We start from the raw sequence: 23,558 nt of genomic DNA on the forward strand, positions 1-23,558 counted from the left end.
AGAAGCTGGAAATGAGACATTCCATTTTTGACTATCTTGGTGGCTCTCCTGCCTCCTGAACTCCTTCACTAAGATCAAGACTGGGTAATACTGTGACAGAAAGGAGACAGACTCTGAAGGAGACATCAAAGACTCTAGACTCTATTACTGATTATCCTCATGGTGTCTATCTTCCAGAGTCCAAGGCCTGCCCAGAAGTCCCCCAGAAAGCTAGCCCAGACATTATACACAGTGAATACAACTGAAATGACAATAAAAGAGTTGAAGAAGGAATATATTCTAGACCTGCCCTCTAAAATTTCTAATTAAGTTTAAAGCAAATTCAGTGTCATACTTTGTTCTTGAGGTGAAATTAAATAGCTTTTAAACAAAACAAAGGGTAAAATACTTTGCCTATAATTAGGAGACCCTTGTTGAATCTCAGTTGTGCTACCTATTTTATGGCATCAGGCAATTCACTTAATCTCAGTTTTCCTTATCTAAGGATCATAGCCTTTACAGTGCCTAAGTGGCAGAATCACATTGTCCAAAGGTACCTAAGCAATCATTTCATCCACCCAACCTTGAACTTCAGAAATGTCGTGAGGAAAGTATTTTACAAACTATAACCTGCTATAGAAACTTTAATTGTAAGCTCTTTATAAATGAGGAACTATACTATTCACTGAATTAGCCACAGGATAGCAGAACTGAAATAGATCTTTTTTTAAATTTTGATAATAACTTTTTATTTTCAGAATACATGCAAAGATAGTTTGCAGCATTCACTCATGAAAAACCTTGTATTCCAAATGTTTCTCCTTTCCTTCCCTCATCCTCCTCTTCTAGACAACAAGTAATCCAGCATAAGTTAAACATATGCAATTCTTCTAAACCTGTGAATAGATATTTTAATAGAACTTAGTGGAATGTGAAATTTCAAAGCTGGAAAATATAGGTAAAAAAAAAGGATTTAGATAGAATAAGTGGCAGAGCTGCAGGAAGCTTTGGGATAGAATTTAGTCCATGAAATCTATAAGAAACCGTAGAGGAAAACTAAAGTTTCACATGAGAAAACTAAAGCACAAAGAAAGGTAGTGATTTATGCAAGGTCACAACCCAGATCTTTTCATTCCTGTCCACTTAGAAGATATTTGTTGCCTCTCTCTTGAAAGTTCCTAGTTCTCACCCATTGGCTACTAAGCATGGCACCTTTTAAAGTTACTTCTTCCATTCTTTTTCTTTATTTTAATGTTCTGGTTTTGTTTTATCTTATTTGTGTATTTTTCCAGAACTAAATTCTAAAATCATCTGGGACAAGGTATATTTTTTTCAAGAGTAAAACTAAAAAACAAACAAAAAATCCATCTTGGTTGTTTTAAAACAGTGATATGTATAGTTCAGTTTAACTTGGTTTTATTTTTGTACATGATCACATTAGAATGTGTGCATTTATAGGAATCATAAGAAAAGGGATCTTTGTCATTTCAGATATAAGCTGTTCTAAGAGTAGCATTCTTTCAAACAGGGGTTTATTTCTCATGGCATTCCTCCACTGCCTTTTCTTTGAATCCTATTTCCTTTTTCTTCCTGTCATTCTTAACTTTCTGTTTTTCAGCCTGAGTTTATGGAAGGGTGTGTATTCAAAAGGGTTTCCTCCTGTTCCCAATGCCCTGCTAATGCTGAGAAGTTGCCCAGCAGGCCAATTCTCACAGCAAGGGATAAAAATAGCCTGCAAGAAAAAAAAAAAAAAAAAAAAAAAAGATTACACAATATGGGGCTGCAAGGGTTTGTACTAACCAGGCATCTTTCAAAGCCAGGATTAGGGGAAGAAAAAACTTGTCCCTAACATTATAATTTCCTTAGATTTTTCACTGCACAAACTATTTACCGTCAGCTTTAACAGATGTAGCAGGAAACAAGCAAGCTTCTTTGTTCTTTCGGTCATACATATTAAAGGGACATCAGGAAGAAGGCATAGTGAAAATAATTGACTAGAAAATATTAAACAATATGAAAAGAGGGACAACCTTGTTGCTTGAGTTGGTGGTTTCAGTTGTTCTTCCTATTTGGACAGTTAGCCAATTTACTTTTTAATTTTGCTGATAGTTAAAATATCATTACCGATACTCTTAGACAGAAAAGCCTGTGTAGAAAGAACATGTTATAACATGGAATGTTAGAGGTAAAAGACACTTTAGAGAATCCCAGTATTTCCCAAATGGTATAACTAGAAGCCTATTAAAAAGATAGAACTTGACCCAATGGCTTATTCATATTTCTCGCATTTATACAACCTAGTTTTAAACAATCATTTGTTAAGCACCTACTGTGTGCCAGGCCCTGTGCTAGACCCTATCAGAGTAAGGCACTCATATCCCATATGAAGAAACATGTGCATTGATAAGTAAATACTAAAAATAATGTCATTGACAATTTTCAGATGAAGAAATTAAAGTCATTTCTAGTCATATGAAAAAATGCTCCAAATCACTACTGATTAGAGAAATGCACATTAAGACAACTCTGAGATACCACTACACACCTGCCAGATTGGCTAAGATGACAGGAAAAAATAATGATGAATGTTGGAGGGGATGCGGGAAAACTGGGACACTGATGCATTGTTGGTGGAATTGTGAATGGATCCAACCATTCTGGAGAGCAGTTTGGAACTATGTTTAAAGGACTATCAAACTGTGCAGTTTGATCCTGCAGTGTTGCTGCTGGGCTTATATCCTAAAGAGATCTTAAAGGAGGGAAAGGGACCCATATGTGCAAAAATGTTTGTGGCAGCCCTGTTTGTAGTGGCCAGAAACTGGAAACTGAGTGGATGCTCATCAATTGGAGAATGGCTGAATAAATTGTGGTATGTGAATGTTATGGAATATTATTGTTCTGTAAGAAATGACCAGCAGGATGATTTCCTAGAAGCTTGGAGTGACTTACATGAACTGATGCTGAGTGAAATGAGCAGAACCAGGAGATCATTATACACTTCAACAACAATATGATGATCAACTCTGATGGACATGGCTCTCTTCAACAGTGATGATTTAGACCAATTCCTATGGTCTTGTGATGAAGAGAGCCATCTGCACCCAGAGAAAGAACTGTAGGGATTCAGTGTAGCTCATACATAGTACTTTAATTTTTTGTTGTTGTTGTTTGCTTGCTTTTTTTCTCACTTTTTTCCCTTTTTGATCTGATTTTTCTTGTGCAACATAGTAAATGTGGAACTCTGTTTAGAAGAATTGCACATGTTTAACATATACTGGGTTAGTCTAGGGAGAGGATGGAGGAAAGAAGGGAGAAAAATTTGAAACACAAGGTTTTGCAAGGGTAAATGTTGAAAACTATCTTTTTGTGTATTTTGAAAATAAAAGGCTATTGTTAAAAATAAATAATTAAACATGGCGGGGAGGGGAAGATAATGAAAGAGGGAAGCTGTAATGGCCAATGGGGGCCAAGAGGAAACATAGGAAAGCCTCATGTAGGAAGTAACACTTAAGCTGATCTTAAGAGATGGGGATGATGCAGAAGGTGAAAAGGAACAAAACTAGGATATTGATTTTATGAATAGAAAGAAGATAATAGATGGGAAGATGTAGTGTTTGATTTGACAGTATTTTACAACTGACTAACTAAGGTGAGAGAGTGAAGAGTTGAAAGTGACTGAAGTTATAAACTTGGCATGTCAGAAAAATGGTGGTACCCTTGATTTAGGGAAATTATTCTAGCCAGACTGTACTACTTTATTGTTCCCTAATTTCATTCTGCCTTTTCTCCCCCTTTTTACATTTGTTTAGGCTTTTAATGAACAGTGCTAGGTAAAAATTCTTTTGCTTCTTGGTTATGTGGTAAATGAAAGTCAAAGATATTAACTTTCTTAGAGGAAGGGCTGCTAAGCATCATACTTTCCTCTTATCTCTTTGTTCTTGTCTTATTTTCTTATATGTCAGTTAATTAAAATTGATTTGCTCAGTTTGTTTGCCCATATGCTGGCTAAATAAAATATTTTACCCATGGTATTAATATTTTATTTTGCTTTTTAAATAGGTAAGTAAATAAGTGTACTACTGAAGACCTTTTTCTCCCTATTGTTTTCATTTATCTCAGGACTACTGTAGTTTTGTCTCATTGTATTAAATTGTTACTATTCCTACTTTACACATAAGGAGACTAAAACCTTCATTGAGCAAATGATTTGTCTAAGATCATAAACTAGTAGTTAAAAAAATCAGAGCTCATAGTTAGTACTTTTTGACTCTGAATCTAGTGTTCTTTTTGGTATAACATGCTTTCTCTCTTTACCCTCTGCTTCTAAAATGTATGTATTATCACTGTGATGCCCAAAGTCATATAAAAAGAAAACATTTGTGAGATATTCAAAGTAACATTGAAAATAAACAACATAATAAGATAAACAAAAACATTACTATTTTACAAATTTTTCTCAATCTGCCTTTCCCTCACATTCATCAGTTTAGATTATACTAAAAGGAAATAACATTAAATTTTATAGTGTATTGTATTAACCTACCTGTAAATTTCTGAATCCAGTAAATCATTTTGGTTTTTTTGTTTTGTTTTGTTTTGTTTTAGAGGCAATTGGGATTAAATGACTTGTCCAGGGTCACACAGCTAAGAAGTGTTAAGTGTCCGAGACCAAATTTGAACCTAGATCCTCCTGGCTTCAGGGCTGGTGCTCTATCCACTGCGCCACCTAGCTACCCTGAGTCCAGTAAATCTTATGAATGGATGGAACTGACATCACACTTCACACTTTGACTCCTTTGGCCAAAACAGAAAAATTTCATCTTAATCTTTTCCCATATCCTGTTTGGCATGCAGCACTTCATTTTCCACAGTAATCAGATTGTTATCTGTAAGCAGATCTTCATTTTTACCATGTTTGCCTTTAGGATGCTCTAGAGTCATCCTTCCCATGTACAAACCTTGGGCCTTGGGCCAGAGGGTCACTTAAGCCATTGTGGATCTAATTGCCCAGCCTCTCCACCCCCGCTCTACTGATCTTGGCAACCACAAGCCATAAGGGAAAGCAAACCTTTTCTGACATGAATATGCTGACTGTTCACCTCCTCCCTTGAGACATTAGGTTAGGTTAATTCCTATGGGACATGTTTTGGAAAGATCCTTTTCCCTCATGCAAACCAAAAGGTCACCAGTTCTTTTCTTTTTTAGAAGCAGTACTTCCTTGCTGTGGGGATATGAGATATGGCACAGACATTGGGCAAGAGGGGCATTAATGCTATTTTGGTGAAAAATTTAGCTTCTGCTCCATTCTAGAGCTCTTAAGAACTAGCTATACACCATTTGTTATAGTCCTTAACTGAAAGGACTAAAATGCTTCATCCTGATGGAAATGAAAGCTGGGACCTTGTGCCAATAGGATATAAGCTCTGAGGAGTCTTGCTAAGATGGAAAGCCATAAAAGGCTCAACAATGGATAGTCCAAAAACCAGTATAGTTACATTTGGACATTCTCAAACCAAGAGGATCTTAAGTTGATAAAATTTTCAGCCACTGCATTTCCCAAAAATCAGCTACCAAGTTGTAGAGGGGTTGTGGTGGGAATACCCATACTGATGAAAAAATCCAGTTCTGTGAAGCAACCTCAAAGAAATAGTACCCACAAATTAACAATTTATAAGCCATATGATTCAACTGATTAATAATGAAAACTTTTTCTGCCTTGTATTTCCACAGGAATCTCCCCAGGACAGTGCAATCACTAGGGATATTAATCGTACATTTCCAGCTCATGACTACTTTAAGGACACAGGAGGAGATGGCCAAGATTCTTTATATAAAATATGCAAGGTAAACAGTTCAGTTTTTAGTGGGTTTAAAATTATCAGAGGCACTTCCAAATTGGAATCTTAATTTCATATTAAATTTTGAGAAATCACAATGACAAATTGTGATAGAGGATCTCAGTAATACAAAAAGGAAACAATTCTTTGGAAATAGTTCTTGATTTTAATTATGAATCTTTAGGTAGCAATGAAAGAAAAGACAAAAGGAATACCTGTTTAAACTTTTTTTTTTAAGTACAAAAAATTATTGACAAATGGTCATTTTTTTCCTTACTGATGTAAATTCCTTGTCTGTCTAATGCATTTCAAGATTCAATTTGTTCCCTACTCAACTTCTACATTTAGAAATATTCCTGAATTAGTTTCAAAAAGTTTAAAGCAGAAAGAGATCTTAGAGATCAAGTCCAACACCTTTTCAGATGAGGAAACTGAGGTGCTCAGTAAGGTAGAATAACAATGTGAAGATGTAACTGTTTACTACCTCCCCTGGCACACCATAGCTAGCCTGGCTGCTGCCATGCTTCACTTCATTCCTCATCTTCTTGACAGCCATCTTACCGTTACTCTCCTTCCCCACTTACAGTTATGAAATCATGATCAAATCCATACTGCTAGTATTACGAGAAAGAGTATTCAATTTGTGGTTTCACCCATCACTGTAACTTTCCAAATCAAAATACCCTTTCCTGGTCATCACTCCTTTATATATATTTTCTTTCCCTTCTTGAGAAAAGAATTATCTTTGCTTTTGTATTTGTATCCCCTGAACTTGGCACAGAGCTAATTAACTCCTACTAAGCACAATAAATGCTTTTTCATTCATTCATTGTCCAAGGTAAGACAGCTGCTAAATAGCATAGTGGATATTCAAAGCTCTCTCTCAATCAATACCCAGAACTTTTTCTACTAGATGATATTTTGAATGAAACTTTATTGATGGGTTATAGACTCCTTTGAAATTAATATTGTCTCTCTAGGTGTGTTAATTTAGCACCTTTACTCAAGATGTGATAAATCAATCAGAAATCATTTATTAAGTATTTATTATGTACCAGGTTTTGTGGTGAAGGCTAAAGATAGAGAGTAAAAACAAGTACCTGCCCTCAAGGAACTTACACTTTAATGGGGGAGATAAATAAGGAGGTAACTGTTAAAAATTAGTTAATGAATAAGTACAAACACAAATTTCAAATAGCAGAAAATGTTTATTTCTATAAAATGTCAAAAGCTGTGAAATGAGATGTGTATTAAATTGCAATATGTTACCTACTTTTGTTATTATGTTATATACTCTTTATACCTTTGAATCTACTTCCTGCAACATATAAAGCTGGGAATGGAGAAAAGGTTTTCATTATTCCCACAACCAAAGAAAGTCGCACTTTGGTGCTTTTTAGTTTTTTCTTCAATTAGTCAACAAATCATTAATAGGCATCTTCTATGTACTAGGTACTAGGAAAATTAGGAATACTGTACTTTGGTTGGGGAACCCTGGTGATTCAGTGGATAAATTGCCAAGTCTACAAATTAAGCTTTAGATAGCTACCAACTTTGTGGTCCTGGATAAGTCACTTAACTTTATTTGCCTTAGTTTGTCTCACTGTGCTCGTCTATAAAATGGAAAAAAGTGATCATTATTGATATTTATTATTATTATCCCCTCTTCCTCATCTCACATCAACTAGATGCCTTCTGCCACTATTCCTCCTTTATGCCTGTCTCTCATGAAACCATTCTCTTTCCAAGGAAAATCCCTCTCTATGTAGCATTAATCTAATTTCATCCAATATTCTCTAGTACTTTATTCTCTTTATCATCTTCACTTTCTCACTTATCTTCAATTAATCTCCCTGTCATACTACTTTTCTATTATTTACAAACATGCTTTGTCTCTCCCATCCTCAAAAAGCCCATACTTGATCTATCTATCTCTGTTAGTTCTTATCCCGTATTTCTTCTGCCTTTTGTGGCTAAACTCCTTGAGGAAACCATCTACAAAGATGCTTCCACATTTTTTCTCTCACTTTTCTCTTTACTTTCAAGCCTGACTTCTGACTTCATCATTCAATTAAAACTGCTGTGCTTAGAATTACTAATGATTTTTTTGAACTGCCAAATCTTGTGACCTTTCCTCAGTTCTCATCTCTCTTGACCTCTCCACAGCTTCTGACACTGTCAGTCTTTTCTCGTAATATTTTCTTCTCTCTAGGTTTTTGTGACATGGCTCTCTCCTAGTTCTCCTCCTTACCTGACTTCTTTTTCTCAGTCTCCTTTTCTGATTCTTGATCCTTTTCACACTCTCTAATCACCAGTGTTGAGCCAAATTGGGTGGCCCATTGGATAGAACACTGAGCTCAGAGTCATCTTCTTAGGTTCAGATTTGGTCTCAGACACTACTGGCTGTGGGACGTCACACAAGGAACTTCACCCTGTTTGTCTGAGTTTCCTCATCTGTAAAATGAGGTAAAAAAAGAAATGATGAACCCCTCCAGGATCTCTGCCAAGAAAACCTCAATTGGGGTCACAAAAAGTTGGACATGACTGAAACAGCAACAAGAGCAGACCATGAGTGTCCCCAAGGGCTTTTTCCTGGGCCCACTTCTCTTCTCCTTCTCTTCTTTTTCATATCTCATCAGTTCACATGGATTCAGTTATCATCTTGTTGGGGTTCAAATGTTGGGTTCTTGTTCTTCTTTAAAATATTATAAAAGTTCTCTCTGGGTGCCTTCCCTGGAATCAAGATTTTGTCAGTCCCTGTTCGGGCGCCAAAATGTGGTGAGCTTTTTCTTCTCAAAACACAGCCAGTTGATCAAAGTTCAGATCTTTTATTATCTCCAATATAGCCCAGTTAGCTTAGAGGCCTATTTCTCTGCTTGGTTCTAAGAGCTCCCTCCGAATGTCGCCAAATCCAAAGGTTTTGTCCTTCAGCCTCTGCCTCTGCTTTCTTCAGCCTCCAACCAGCACAAAGATGGAATGAATCTCTTGTTTCCTTCACTTGGGGCTCGGCTAGCTTTCTGGTGAGTCTTTCAGACCAGCTTTGTCTCAGTGGGGGGCGTGCAGGAGCCCAGCCACCTACCACAGTGATGTGAGATGAAGATGAATCTGGTTGTCCACTGAACGCTCGACTCGTAGCTTCTTCACTCTGAAAAACTTCTTCCGCCACCAGCCAGCCAAGTGGAAAATATATTCTCTCTTGCCTTGCCTCGGAGAGAGGGCTTCTGGCGTAACTCCGCTGAAATCTCGACTTGTAGCTTCTTCACTCTGAAAAACTTCTTTGACTGGCCCATTGAAGCTCTATTTATGCTCCTTCAAGAGAGGGATTGTGGATTTTCTCCCATAGTGCTCTCTGGCCCAAAGAGCTTCAAGGGAGGTGTGAACTCATAAAGTTACAAAGTTTACTTTGTGAAACTCCCATATTTGTGAACTCCAATGAGTAAAGGTGTGAACACAAGCCTTGTATTAATTAGTTCTACTTAGTACCTTGTTTCAAGTTCTGGCCCAAAACATCTTCTTGTAAGATTAGATCAACTCTAATTAATTAGCAGTTTGTAAAGATTCCAACATCTCCTTCTTTCTTTTGTTTTAGAACATAGGGTGGTCATGACCTCCCTGATTTCTCAAGGAGGTGAGAACCCCACCTAAAAGGTGATCACGCCTTCCCTGAATACATGGTATACATAAATTCATCAATATGGGAGGCATTATACATAATTTACATAAGCACATAGCAATATAACACAGGCTAGTATTAATGTAACATACATGAATCAACCTGAAAATTTACACATGTCCATAAGTCCTAGAAATAGTCCATAAGGAATCCATTGTCCATTAGTTCATGTGCCAGGAATCTAATAAGTCCTGTAAGCTCTGAAGTACTGCAAAAAGTCTCATCAACAATTTTTCATCTCAGGGAATCCAATGATTCTTGCTGGTTTTTCAAGAACTAAAACAGTTTCATCTTGTGTTAGGAAATCCAATGATTCCTGAAGATTTTAAAAGTCTTTTTAACAGTCTCCTTGTCAGCCATCTGATTCTTTCTCCATCTGTGGAAATAAAGAAAAAATTTCAGTGGAAAAGCTACGATCCTGATTCAAGTGGAAAAGCCTCTGATCCTGATCCAGTGGAAAAGACTCTTCAACCCAGAAATTAGGGTGAGTGCAACAAGAAATTTTGTTAGAAGAGTTAAAGTAGAATTTCAGCTAAGATGGGATAGATATTTAGAAAACAGCCTGTTTCTGTCAAGGAAAATGTTTAGAGAGCATTGTCAAAATTATGGAAAGCCAAGGTTTAATTATAAGTTTACAGCAAATCACTGAACTTTTACAAACTGTAAAGGACATATGTCCTTGTTTCTCTCTTGAAAAGGAATTAGATCTGGGAGAGAGACAGAAACACAGGCAGCTTCTCCTGTAAAGCAGAATTTAACAAGATTAGAAAAAGCATTAATTAAAGCAAAAAATGAAGGAGAAGATATATCTGATTTTATAAATGCATATCCTGTGATTGAAGAGCTCAACTCCTCAGGTCAAAAAGGGAGAAGATACACTCCTTTTAATTTGGAAAAAATTAAAGATTTGAAAAAGGGTTGCACTCTTTATGGGGCTACATCATCTTATGTGAAGATGTTACTGGATAATTTGTCTTATGAAATCTTAACCCCGAATGACTGGAAATCCATCGCTAAAACATGTCTTGGACCGGGACAAAATTTATTGTGGCTTTCGGAGTTTCATGAATTATGTAGGATTCAAGCCCAACACAACAGACAAACAGGAACTATTGGACAAATCACTTTTGACCAACTAGCTGGTCAAGGTCAGTATGCAGAGAGTTCAGAACAGATTTATTATCCCATAACAGTGTATGAGCAAATTTCTAAGGCTGCAATAAAAGCTTGGAATTCTCTCCCTGGACAGAAAGATGAAAATAATGCTTTCACAAAAATAGAGCAAGGTCCCAATGAACCTTTTGCAGATTTTGTGGGACGTTTACAAACATCTGTAATAAGAACCATTGGAGATAATGCAGCAACAGAAATAATGACCAGACATTTGGCTAAGGAAAATGCCAATGAGGTTTGCAAAAGAATTATATGGGGGCTAGACAAAGAGGCTCCTTTGGAGGAGATCATAAGACGCTGTGCCACAGTGGGCACAAATGCTTATTATACCCAAACTATGATGAATATGGGAAGACAGGGTCCCTCTTGGCAAGGGACTTCTAGAGAAATTCATCGATGTTTTCAGTGTGGAAAAGTTGGACATCTAAGAGCCCAATGTAGATACAGAGATACAATGAGAAGACAGGGTGAGAGAATAAAACCCAAAACCCCATGTCCAAAATGTAACCGAGGCTTTCACTGGGCTTCTGAATGTAGTTTGCAGGGAAATGAGAGGCGGAGCCTAGCTTCAGGACCCCAGGTGGGGCAAGATGGCAGCCGAGGTTACACTCAGAGAGACTTTAGAAATTCAGGACTCTTATGTCATCAACCAACAGAAAAGCAATCAGGATTACAATTGGGAAGAATACAGGCCTTTTAAGGACAATAAGGCAATATCCAGTGCAAATGGCTCCAATGTAATTACCAGATGATGAGGAGAAATCCCAAATTTGGTAAATAGAAGGGAATTAGGTTAACTGCTTGGGGAAGAGGATCTGCTTATATTTCCACAGATGGAGAAAGAATCAGATGGCTGACAAGGAGACTGTTAAAAAGACTTTTAAAATCTTCAGGAATCATTGGATTTCCTAACACAAGATGAAACTGTTTTAGTTCTTGAAAAACCAGCAAGAATCATTGGATTCCCTGAGATGAAAAATTGTTGATGAGACTTTTTGCAGTACTTCAGAGCTTACAGGAATTATTAGATTCCTGGCACATGAACTAATGGACAATGGATTCCTTATGGACTATTTCTAGGACTTATGGACATGTGTAAATTTTCAGGTTGATTCATGTATGTTACATTAATACTAGCCTGTGTTATATTGCTATGTGCTTATGTAAATTATGTATAATGCCTCCCATATTGATGAATTTATGTATACCATGTATTCAGGGAAGGCGTGATCACCTTTTAGGTGGGGTTCTCACCTCCTTGAGAAATCAGGGAGGTCATGACCACCCTATGTTCTAAAACAAAAGAAAGAAGGAGATGTTGGAATCTTTACAAACTGCTAATTAATTAGAGTTGATCTAATCTTACAAGAAGATGTTTTGGGCCAGAACCTGAAACAAGGTACTAAGTAGAACTAATTAATACAAGGCTTGTGTTCACACCTTTACTCATTGGAGTTCACAAGTATGGGAGTTTCACAAAGTAAACTTTGTAACTTTATGAGTTCACACCTCTCTTGAAGGAGCATAAATAGAGCTTCAATGGGCCAGTCAAAGAAGTTTTTCAGAGTGAAGAAGCTACAAGTCGAGATTTCAGCGGAGTTACGCCAGAAGCCCTCTCTCTGAGGCAAGGCAGAATATTTTCCGTTTGGCTGGCTGGTGGCGGAAGAAGAGTTTTCAGAGTGAAGAAGCTACGAGTCGAGCGTTCAGTGGACAACCAGATTCATCTTCATCTCACATCACTGTGGTAGGTGGCTGGGCTCCTGCACGCCCCCCACTGAGACAAAGCTGGTCTGAAAGACACCAGAAAGCTAGCCGAGCCCCAAGTGAAGGAAACAAGAGATTCATTCCATCTCTGTGCTGGTTGGAGGCAGAAAAAAGCAGAGGCAGAGGCAGAGGCTGAAGGACCAGACCTTTGAAGGACCAGACTCCCACATCATCTCACTACTGATGATGCTCAAATCTACTTATCCAGGCCTGATTTCTGCTGACATTTAGTCTTGCATCACTTGTTTGCCTTTTGGATGTCTCAAATTGGATATCCTATAGATCTTTTAAACCCAGCATGATGAAAACTGAAGTCATCTTTCCTCATAATTTTTCCCTCTTCCTAATTTCCCTATTACTGTTGAGGGCACCACTGTTCTCCCAGTCAGCAAGGCTCACAATCTAGGTGCACCTACTTGTCATCCCCAAGTCCTCATTCTCTCATCCTTCTCCTCCCACAGTCAATCTGTTGTCCAATTTTGTTGATTTTACTCTCATAGCACTTCTCATGTAGACCTCCTTCTCTCCTTTGACATTTCCACCACCTTCATCACCTCCTGCCTGGACTATGCCAATAGCCTAATGGCTAGTTTGCTTGCCACAAGCCTTTCTCCCCTCCACTGGAGGAGTTTGCATCCTCCATTCCGCTGTCAAAGTGATTGTCCTAAAGCACAGGGCATTCTAAAGCTGTATTATTCCCCAGTGGTTTCCTATCACCCATAGGATCAAATGTAAAATCCTCTCTTCATGACCTGCCCACCCACCAAACTTTATAGTTTTCTTATAACTTTCATCCCTTCCTTCTCCCAGCCCCCACATACTTTGCAATACAGCGACAGTGGTCTCTTGTTGCTCAAGAGACATTCCAGGCATTTTCTTTGACTGTCCTCCTCTTTACATGTTCTTCCTTCTCATCTCCACCTCCTGGCTTCCTTCAAATCCTAACTAAAATTCCACCTGCTACAGGAAAACTTTCATGATCCTTCTTAATTCTAGGGCATTTTCTCTATTGATTGTTTCCTCTTTATCCTGCATATGTGTTTTGGCATATGGCAAGTTTGTACATAGTTCGTAGATTTTGTCTCTCTCATTAGACTGAGTTCCTTGAGAGCAAAAACTGTCTTTTACCATTCTTTGTAATCTTCAACTCTTAGCACAGTGCCTGGCAAATAGTATGTAGTTAATAAATGTTTATGTACTGACTGACTGATAAGCACACAGGAGATGTCCAAAGTGCCATGGGAAAGATGGTAAGGGAGAAGTACTCTCCAACTTTGGAAGACTTCATAAAGAAGATGGCACCTAGTCTGAACTTTGAAGGAAAAGGATATATTTCAACAAATTTTTAAAAAATTATCATAATTCTATTAAATGCTGAATTGTATTATACAAACTGTTGTGTTACAGATGTTCAGAGATAAATTCCTTTTACTTTTAATGTCTTCCTCAGATGCTCATGGTTGACATTTTTATCACAATCTTCTTCTTCCTTCTTTCTTTTTTCTTCTTTCTTCTTTCTTCATTTTTATCACAATCTTCTTCTTCTTTCTTCTTCCTTCTTCCTTCTTTTACAGATGTTCAGAGTTAAATTCCTTTTACTTATAATATCTTCCTCAGATGCTTATGGTTGACATTTTATCACAATCTTCTTCTTTCTTCTTTCTTCTTCCTTCATTTTTATCACAATCTTCTTTCTCTCCACAATTCTCCTTTTCCTCCTCCTCCTTCTCTTCCTCTTCCTCCTCCTCCTCCATCACACAGCCAGGAAGAGTTAAGTGTCTAAGACCATATTTGAACTCAGGTCCTCCTGACTCCAGAGCTGGTGCTGTATTTATTGAGCCACCTAGCTGCCCCACAATCTTCTTTCTAATCATTTTAAGCTTATCTTCTTTTTCTTTTATCTTGTGCTATAATTCTCTGGTCACTGCCCCCATCCCCCCAAAAAATGAATGTTAAGAAATAACTAATAAGGAAATTAAAATGTCAAAGGTTCACATGAATAAATATTGTCTTTGGTAACATACAGACTCAGTTTTTCCTGTTTTATACCTCATCAGATTGATCAGTAAGGCCTACTTAGTGTAGGGGGAAAATGCCGATTTGGGGGTGAGATATTTAGTATTTAATCTCTCTTACTAGATTGTAAATGCCTCGATCCTAAGGATTGTCGCCACTTTTCATCTTTGTACATTCAGCATCTGATACATAACAAGTGGCTTCATATGTGTAGTAAACTGAAACAAATTTAATCCAATTCTTTCCATATTTATTGAGGAATCTGTGGGTGTAAGACAAAGTATTAGCTGAGAAAATAAAAACAAAAATGAAGTGGGCCCTATGTTCAGTGAATTCACATTTATAGGGTAGATATAAAAGAGACACAAGTAAATAAATATGAAATAAAATTTAAGTCATTTCAAGGAGGAAAGAATGCTAATGGGGGTGATTAGTAAAAGCCTCAGATAGGAGTTGGCAGCTGAGCATGAGATTAATATTTGTATTAGATTGCTATTGTATTAGATGTGTTGTTCTGAAAAAAAAAAAAAAAAAGCACCTCTAAAGTCCCAAATCAGGAAGCAGACATTTGATTTTTGAGCAAATTGGCACTAAATATTTAACAAATGACTCCTAAATTTATATTACCACACTGTGAAAAATTTGATCCAAAACTCTGAAAGTAAAATTATGATATGATAGAAAAAAGCTTTATGCAATTTAATCACATGTTAATACTTTCAAACAATTGAGTTTTTCTTAAAACTAATTTTATTTTTATTAGCACTGTAATCAAGCAATGAATCTTATGCTAGGAGACTTAAAATCCAAATATATTAATTCCATATTGCTTTATTAAAATTGAAAGGATCCTGGTAAGGAAGGTTAAGTGGGAAAATAAAAAGGAAAGGATAAAGGGGAGCCTCCTTAGAAATAATTTATCAAAAAGGGAAAAAAATTAAAATCTATATGCACTTCCTTTCTACGAGAGCCAACATTAAAACAATCCCCTCCCCTCAAAAAAAATAGTTGTTTTTTTTTTTAAATAAAAGCCTGAAAAGTAATTTAAAAGACCAAAAGAGCCAAAGACTAAATGCTGAGAAATGCTGAGTGTCTGTATACTTTAGAAAAGAACGATCTGAAAAACTGTGTAGGAATAAATGACAGTCAATCAAACCTAAAAAGATGCTTTCAGAAAAATCATTGTCATTAAAAAATGTTGCTAAAGGAGACTTATTTTGGCTGTATCTCTCCTGCTACTTACAGGAAGAGAAGTAAATCAACTTTACCAAGTTTTTCCATCTTTGCTACACAGTATTTGAGACTCCTTGGCAGTCAGTGAGCTGGACAGGAATAAGTCTAATTAGCATTCTGAACCTTGGAAAAAGAGTCCTTTCCTCTGACTAGACTGGATTTCCTCATCTGTAAAATGTTATTGGACCGGGTGATGTCCTTGATCCCTGCCAGCTCTTCCTGACAGCCTTACCGACAACCTAGCTAGGCAGGGGACAGCCTGCTGCGCTGCTCACAGAAAGATCCCTTTGCTTTCCTTAACATATGGATGATTTGGCAAGTAAAATCTCTTTTCTTTTTCCAGGCCTACTCTGTGTATGATGAAGAGATCGGCTACTGCCAGGGCCAGTCGTTCCTTGCTGCTGTTTTGCTTCTGCACGTAGGTGACCATGGGGTTGCTCCACGCCAACACACATTCCTTCCATTCACAACAATTACTAACATACTGATTATCTGATAGGTCTGGGAGGAGACGCAGAGATAACTAAGCCTCCTGACCTTGTGGAGCTTGCATCTAACTGGAGGGAGAAAATAGATGCAGTGAGGTGGCTAGAGTTTAGGCCTAGAATCAGGGAGATCTGAGTTCAATCCAGCCTTAGCTACTTACCAGCTGTGTGACTCTGAGCAAGTCACTTTACTTTGCTTAGCCTCTATTTGTTCTTCTGTAAAGTGGAGATAATAATAGCATCTTCCTCTTAGGTTGTTATCAAAACAAAATGTGATATTGATTGTAAAGCACTTAGCATAATGCCTAACATACAGTAAATGCTTTATAAAATTAGCTATTATTATACCCAAATATACAGAAATTAGACCATTAACTGTAATGCAAAATATGGTGTGACAAAAGCACAACAAAGGCATAGAGTACCTTGCAAAGGTAAGTCATTTCTGACTGGGAAGACAAGGGAAGACTTCCTGCAAGAAGCAGTTTTTGATCTGGGGCTTGAAGGGTAAAGAGGATTTCAAAAGGCATAGATCTAGAAGGGTTGGGATATTCTAGACATTGAAGGAGAAAACTAAGAACACAGGAAAGGGCTTGATGTGTACATGACAATGAAACCAACCAGATTTAACTAGATTGTCACTACATGAGAGGGAGTAGTGTTAGATGAAGCTGAAAATGGAGAGAGGTGTCTAATTTCATAGGGCCTTAAATGTGTTTATAAGACAAAGTGTACCTATATAAACATTAGTCTAATTTTGTACTCGCATGTGCTTTTATCTCAAATTTGGCAAAAGTGAATGGTATCTGTTTCACACCACTGTCAGTAAAGTTCTTCATGAAGCTTACATGATCATTTCTATGTCATAAGAGGAACTTTGAAAGCACTAAAAAGGTAAGGCAGCCAGGAAATCTGTTTGAACTTTAAGAATGAAAACCTTTGACATATTTTAAAAAGAAAAAAAATAGTTGTAGGAAATTATAAGGATGTAAAATTTAGAACAAGAAGGAATCTTAGTACTCATACAATGTAACTTCCTCATTTTACAAAAGAGGTAATTGAGCCTGAAAGAAAGGAGTGACTTGTATAAGATTACACAGTTAAAAAGGTGCAAGAGCCAGGATTCAAATTTGGCTCATCCTGACTCTCAGTCAGCTTTACGTTTTTTATCCAATTTTAGGATTTTCACAAGATTATCTTGATTAATTTGTTCTTAGCATTGCGCCTCATAATTTTCTTTTCTAAAATAAGAGGTATGATAATCATGGTACTTTTGTGAAACAGGAGGACAGTTAGCTCCCTAACCATAATTCATGGGTTTTAATTATTGAAATCTCTGTGGGAGGATGCTGGTGCTTGCTATATTGGCTGTATGGATGCTGTCAGCTCTCTTGTAGTGTCATCACTTAAAATAGTGCCAAGTCTTACTTCTGAGTTTTATTGAGGCAGCATATATCACATTCCTCTGCCTTTGGAATTCTTGCCCTTTAAAATGTAATTCACATCCAGCCTCTTCAAAAACCTTCTCTCTTCACTTCTTCATTTTGTTCCTCTATAATAAAACAGCTAGCATTTATATAGCACTTACTGGGTCCTCATTTGATTCTCACAGTGCACTTAGCATGTGATATTGTGTGTTTCATATTGACTCCCTGAAGTTAGGAAGTTTGTCTTATCTAAATTTTAAACCTCCTTCCATTCACTCCAAGAACAATGCATGCACTTAATTAATAATGTTTATGGAATGGTCAGCAATTCAAATAAACAACAACAATTAGATACTTGGCCAGATTCATAGCCAAGTATTTTTCCATCACATTCTGGAGTATATACTTAAATGTTGCCATTTATGAATAAAAGTGAACTAAGATTTTTTGTAGGAGTTTAATTACAGTATAATTGTCATTCATTAATAAGATAGTCTCTGGCTTCTGGTCAGTTGAAGCAAGAGTTAATATTTTTGACAGTAAATTACAGTGGTTTAGATACTTGATGTTATGAGGGATAGCTCAGCATAAAAGAAAAAACACCAGATCAGGAATCAAAGAGACTGAGGTTCTGATTCCAAATTTGCTATTATTTTATGTTGTTTAGTTCATTAAATCACTAGAGAATATACCTTAAGCCAGTGGTTCTTAGAGTATGGTCTAGAGAATCTTGGGGATCTCTGAAACCCTTTTAGAGGGTCTACAAATTCAAAAATAGTTTTTATTTCCAATTTGGTAAATGTCTATAAATATAATCCAGATAAGCAAAAACACTTTGGAGAGATCCTCAATAATTTTTAATAGGATAAAGATGCTGAAAACAAAAGTTTGAAAATCACTGCCTTAAGCAATACCTGTTCTCTCGATCTCAGTTCCCCTTCCATAAAATGAAGAGATATAAACAGAAAAACAAATAGAATGGACAAAATAATGCTAACTCTTCACAGCACTGGGGTTTAACATTGGCTCTTTGGCATAAGGAAATGATAGTCAAGTTTAAAGAAGAGACATTTGTTTTCTCTTCAGATTATGATAAAGGAAATATAATTACAGATTTCTGGTTTTGCTTGCCATCCAGATGGGCCCAGGGAGCTTAGAGCTTAAGATATTGAAGAGAAAGTGCTGCAAAATCTGTTTTCTTGTTTGTTTTGTTTTTTTCTTTAATAGATGCCTGAGGAACAAGCTTTCAGTGTTCTAGTCAAAATCATGTTTGACTATGGACTCAGGGAACTTTTCAAGCAAAACTTTGAAGATTTGCACTGCAAGTTTTATCAGTTGGAGCGCCTCATGCAGGTATAAAATCAAACTGTATTTAAGAAATGATAATATTACTGTCTTTTTACATGTGCAGACTATGTTCACAATATAATATTCAGTTTGAAAGCAATCATATTAACAATCTACAACCAATCCAAAGAAGAGCAACCGGGATCTGGGAGGGCCTGGAACCCATGCCACTGAGATATTATGTAGCCCTGTGAGAGAATGAATGAATTGAAAAACTTCTTGAACTTGAGAACAGAAGTAGAAACAATAGTTGGAAGTTACTGAAAGGCATGATATAAGAAAAAAACTTCGAGATAATTAAAGATGTCAAATAATGAAATAATCTGCATTTTTTTAAGCCAGTGCCTCATCTGTAAATGTTTTCTGTCAGGGTATAATCACTTTTTTTATGAAATAAATTAAGAGTTGGACTAAATGATCTCTAGGGTTCAATTTTGGCAGGGAAAGAGTCCCAATAAAACTTAATTTTTTTCATATATTTCCATCTGGAGGGTTTTTTCTTTTGATAGTGTTGATAATTTTTATGGTTGGTTTATTGGGTTTTTTTGTTCTTTGTTTTTTTGCAGTTAATAGTACAAAAATTTATAAGTTATGACTCTGATGTATGTGAATTGTTTCTATTTTCATAAACATCCCAAAAGTTAAATGATGTTCAACGGACTTGATCCCAACAAAATCAGTCAAGAGATGATGTTCACAAAGATGTTTGTTTTTTTTTTGTTTGTTTATGATTTTTATACAGGAAAAAAAGTCATCTTTTCCAAATATATTCTAACCTAGTAGAGAAAATTAATTTTTCAAGTTTTTGTCACCATTACGGAGGGATTAGTTCATAAATTGAATAATTAAGAGAATTGGTTTGTTCCAGTTGAATTCCAGATGCTATATTTTCTTCTCAATGACTGCTCTTGTTTTCTTGAAGGGAGAGTGGGGGGGAGAGAAGGGGAGAGAAGAGAGAAAGAACTCTCATAAGTATATGACTTTATAGTCTTCTTCCTGGTAGATTTAAGAGCCTTCAAAGGGTGAGTCAAGAACTACATTTATGCAAAAAACTAATTAGTTTGCTTTTTCAGGAATACATTCCCGACCTATACAACCATTTCCTGGATATAAGCCTTGAAGCACATATGTATGCTTCCCAGTGGTTTCTTACACTCTTCACTGCAAAATTCCCTCTCTACATGGTCTTCCATATAATTGACTTGCTATTGTGTGAGGTATGTATCAGTGATAACTTTGCCAGTGTTTTATGGTCTTCTTCCCACCATTTCAAAAATAACATGCTCCCCTGCTTTCTGTTATTCAGACCTTGTAAACTGAGGTATATTATATAAATCCCCTGTGCCAAACATTCCCATTTTGCAAGTACCCTGAAAAAAAATCACTTTATTACTATGAGCTCTACTCTGCTCATCTATAAAATGAAGAGATTGAACTAGTTGACTCCTTCCAATTCAAATATTCTGTAATTGTGTGATGTGTCCTGGATCACCAAGTTAGCATATGCAGAACTAACATTATTAAGCCTACTTAATCCCCTCTAAGTCTAATGAGCCTCCCTCCTCATCTGTCTGCTAGTGCCATATGCAACGTGCTGTATTAGGTCCCACATTGAAAAAGGTTGTGGGACAAGTGGAGATGAATAAGGTGTGCTTGGAATAAATAATAAGGGAAATAAGAAATTTATGATATCATAGGAATTGGAACTGAAAGAGACTTTAGATAACATTTTGTCTAACTCCCTCACTTTGCAGATGATAAAACTTAAGGCTCAGGGAAGGAAAGACAGTGAGTGGATAGTCACTGGGCATTTAAATGCTTACCATATGCCAGGCCCTGGGCTAAGTGCTAGGGATATAAAAAAGGGCAAAACTAGTCCATACTTCAAGGAGCTTACACCACCCTTTGGCTCCAAATCCTTTAAGTACTGGGGATACAGAGAAAGGCAAAAACAAAGTGAACTCTTAAAGAGCACACAGTCGAATAGAAGAGACAGACTGTAGACTATTATGTATAAAAAATATATAGGATAAATTGGAAATAATCACAGATAGAAGGCACTAGCTTCCCCAGGGTGATCAGGAAACTCCTCAGAAGATGGGATTTTAAGTGGCACCTAAAGGAAGACAAGGAAGCCAGGGGTAGAGAAAAGGTGGGAAAGTATTCCAGATATAGGGAAAAGCCAAAGAAAAGGCATGGACTTGGTGCATAAAGTATTGTGCACAGGGAACAGAAAGAATATCATGGGATCATAGAATATGTAGTAGTGAGTAAATCATAAAGAGCATGTTTGTGAGGAACTCTAAAGCTAAACAAGATTTCATATTTGGTCATTGAGGTAATGGGGAACTAGTCAATAAACATTTATTAAGCACCTACTGTTTGTGCCAGGTATTTTGCTAAGTTGTGAGAATACAAGGGCAAAAGACAGCCCATGTCTTTGAAGATCTCTTAAATGAATTGGGAAACACAGCACCTAAAAAGCTGGGGGGTGGAAATACCCAGTTCAGAGTCTTGTGAAAGGCCTGTAGTTGTGAAGAATGACAAGATATCTACACTGGGCCCCTTCATTAAATGGAGGATCTGGGAAGACCTCCAATATCGATCCTTCCCCTTTCCTGTCAGAGGGAGGAAGGTTTCTCAGGGCTAGGAAGACATGAGAAGTGAGTTTCCAAATTGATTCCATCTTACTGACAAAGGAATCCCTAGAGATATTGACAAAGACCAGGCACACCAGCTGGGTGGAAGATGATGGGAGCTACTGGAGATTATTGAGCAGGTGAGTCACATGAGCGAGGCACAGGAGGGACTGCCCAGAGAATGGGCTGCACCCTGGGAGCAGGGGGACCAACTAGCAGGCTCCCACATTGTGCAGGTGTGAGGTAACAAAGGCCTTCGCCATATTGGTAGTCTGTCAGAGGTGAGGAGACATAGTCAAGAGAGGTTTCAACAGATTTGATATTTGGAACAAGTGTGAGTCGAGTTGTGGAGGATGACACCTAGGTTACAAGCATGAGTGAGAGTATTTAAGAAGGGAGGGTTTAGAGTTCTCTTTTGGATATTTTGAATTTAAGATTCAATTTAACATGTCCAATAATGAAAAGGGTAATACAAGATTGGAAGTAATGTGAGAATTTAGAACTAAATAAGACAATCTGACAATCCCTGACATAGAGATTATAATTTAATCCTCCTGAGCTAAGGCTATCACCAAAAGCATAGTATAGTGGGAGAAGAGAAGAAAAGATCATTGTATTTGACCATTAAGAGATCATTGAAAATGTTCGAGAGAGCAGGTTTAATTGAATGATGGGGCTGGAGCCTGACTTTTGAGGAATTAGAATCAAATGGGCAACAAATGGGATAAATAGGTAGCAGGGGAAAGAGGCTTATAGATGACTTTCTCAAGAAGTTTGGGCATGAAAAGGAGAAAAGACATAGAATAATGATGAGCACTGGGATGCTGATAACAGGATGGATGGTGGGATGTAAGTGCATTTGTAGACAGGGAAGCAGCCTAAATATAGGTCGAGATATAGGTGTGTTTAGGAAAAAGTCAGTAGAAACAGAGAGATTAAAGATTAAGGACAGAATGGAGATGATAGAAAAAACAGCTGGAGATTACAAAATGTAATGGAATCAAGACTAAATGTAGAGAGATTTGCTTTGACAAGAAGTGCATGATGAAGGAGAAGATAGTGAGGGAAAATATCTGAGTGATATAGGGTGAGAAGGGGAAAGAGGGAGCTCTAGGCTAATGGTGTCAATTTTCCCCAAGATCACATAGAAAAAGCCAAAACTCAATTCCAAGTTCTCAGACTGCCAAGTCTAATGTTTCTTTCTATGCCGGTATACTGCCTTCTACTTTGTACTCTGCTAGATCCCTGAGGAAGAGAAAGAAAATAAAAGTTATTTCATATCAGCAAGGAGTTTACAATTCAGTGTGTGAAGCGGTAGAAATTGACATAGTCATAAATGAAATTAAATTAGAATATATAAAATATAAAGAGGATTATGAAGTCTAGTGAGTTTAGATGAGGGAGAAGTCCTGTCTAGATAGGGTGTATGGAAGGAAGAATCAGTAAAAGTTTCATGGAGTAGCCTTTTAGAATATAGGTAGGTAATCAGTACAGTGAAGAAAATTGCAGGTGTTCTTGGTATAAAACAAAGCAAACCCATAATAAGATGGAGTAACTGAACAGGGGAGTCATGAAAAATTTGGCAACAGTAAAAGGTTTTTGTGAATGCTCTATGTCTTGCAGGATCAGATATCCTGGCAAGATTTAATTCTTTTTTTTTATTTTAAAAAATGTAATAATAGTAGCATGCATAGTTTTCAACATTTATCCTTTCAAAATCTTGTATTCCAAATTTTTCTCCCTCCTTCTCCCATTCCCTTCCCCTAGACAGTAAGTAATCCAGTATAAGTTAAACATGTGCAATTCTTCTATACGTGTTTCCACATTTTCAAGATTTAATTCTTTATGTAAAAATAAATAGGCACACCCATTTCATTAGTTTGCAAATTTGTCATCTTTAATAAATGACAAAATTCCACAAAATTTGTGGGAAAAAAAAAGAATTGTTTTAAAATAAATTTATTGATGATTTATCAGTGAATGTT

At 36.9% G+C, this 23,558-nt stretch overlaps 1 protein-coding gene across 4 annotated transcripts in view; it reads left to right on the forward strand.

The window, feature by feature from the left end:
* RABGAP1 (RAB GTPase activating protein 1) overlaps positions 1–23,558 on the forward strand; it is a 196,338-nt gene that overhangs the window by 142,681 nt on the left and 30,099 nt on the right. For all 4 annotated transcript variants that reach the window (XM_051979598.1, XM_051979601.1, XM_051979600.1 and 1 more), the window contains 4 exons: positions 5,710–5,823; positions 16,019–16,093; positions 18,815–18,940; positions 20,008–20,151. In XM_051979598.1, coding sequence (XP_051835558.1) covers positions 5,710–5,823; positions 16,019–16,093; positions 18,815–18,940; positions 20,008–20,151 — 459 coding nt within the window. The remainder of the gene's footprint in view (positions 1–5,709; positions 5,824–16,018; positions 16,094–18,814; positions 18,941–20,007; positions 20,152–23,558) is intronic.

The sequence above is a fragment of the Antechinus flavipes genome, chromosome 2, assembly GCF_016432865.1.
Source record: "Antechinus flavipes isolate AdamAnt ecotype Samford, QLD, Australia chromosome 2, AdamAnt_v2, whole genome shotgun sequence".
In the NCBI taxonomy this organism is placed as follows: domain Eukaryota; kingdom Metazoa; phylum Chordata; class Mammalia; order Dasyuromorphia; family Dasyuridae; genus Antechinus; species Antechinus flavipes.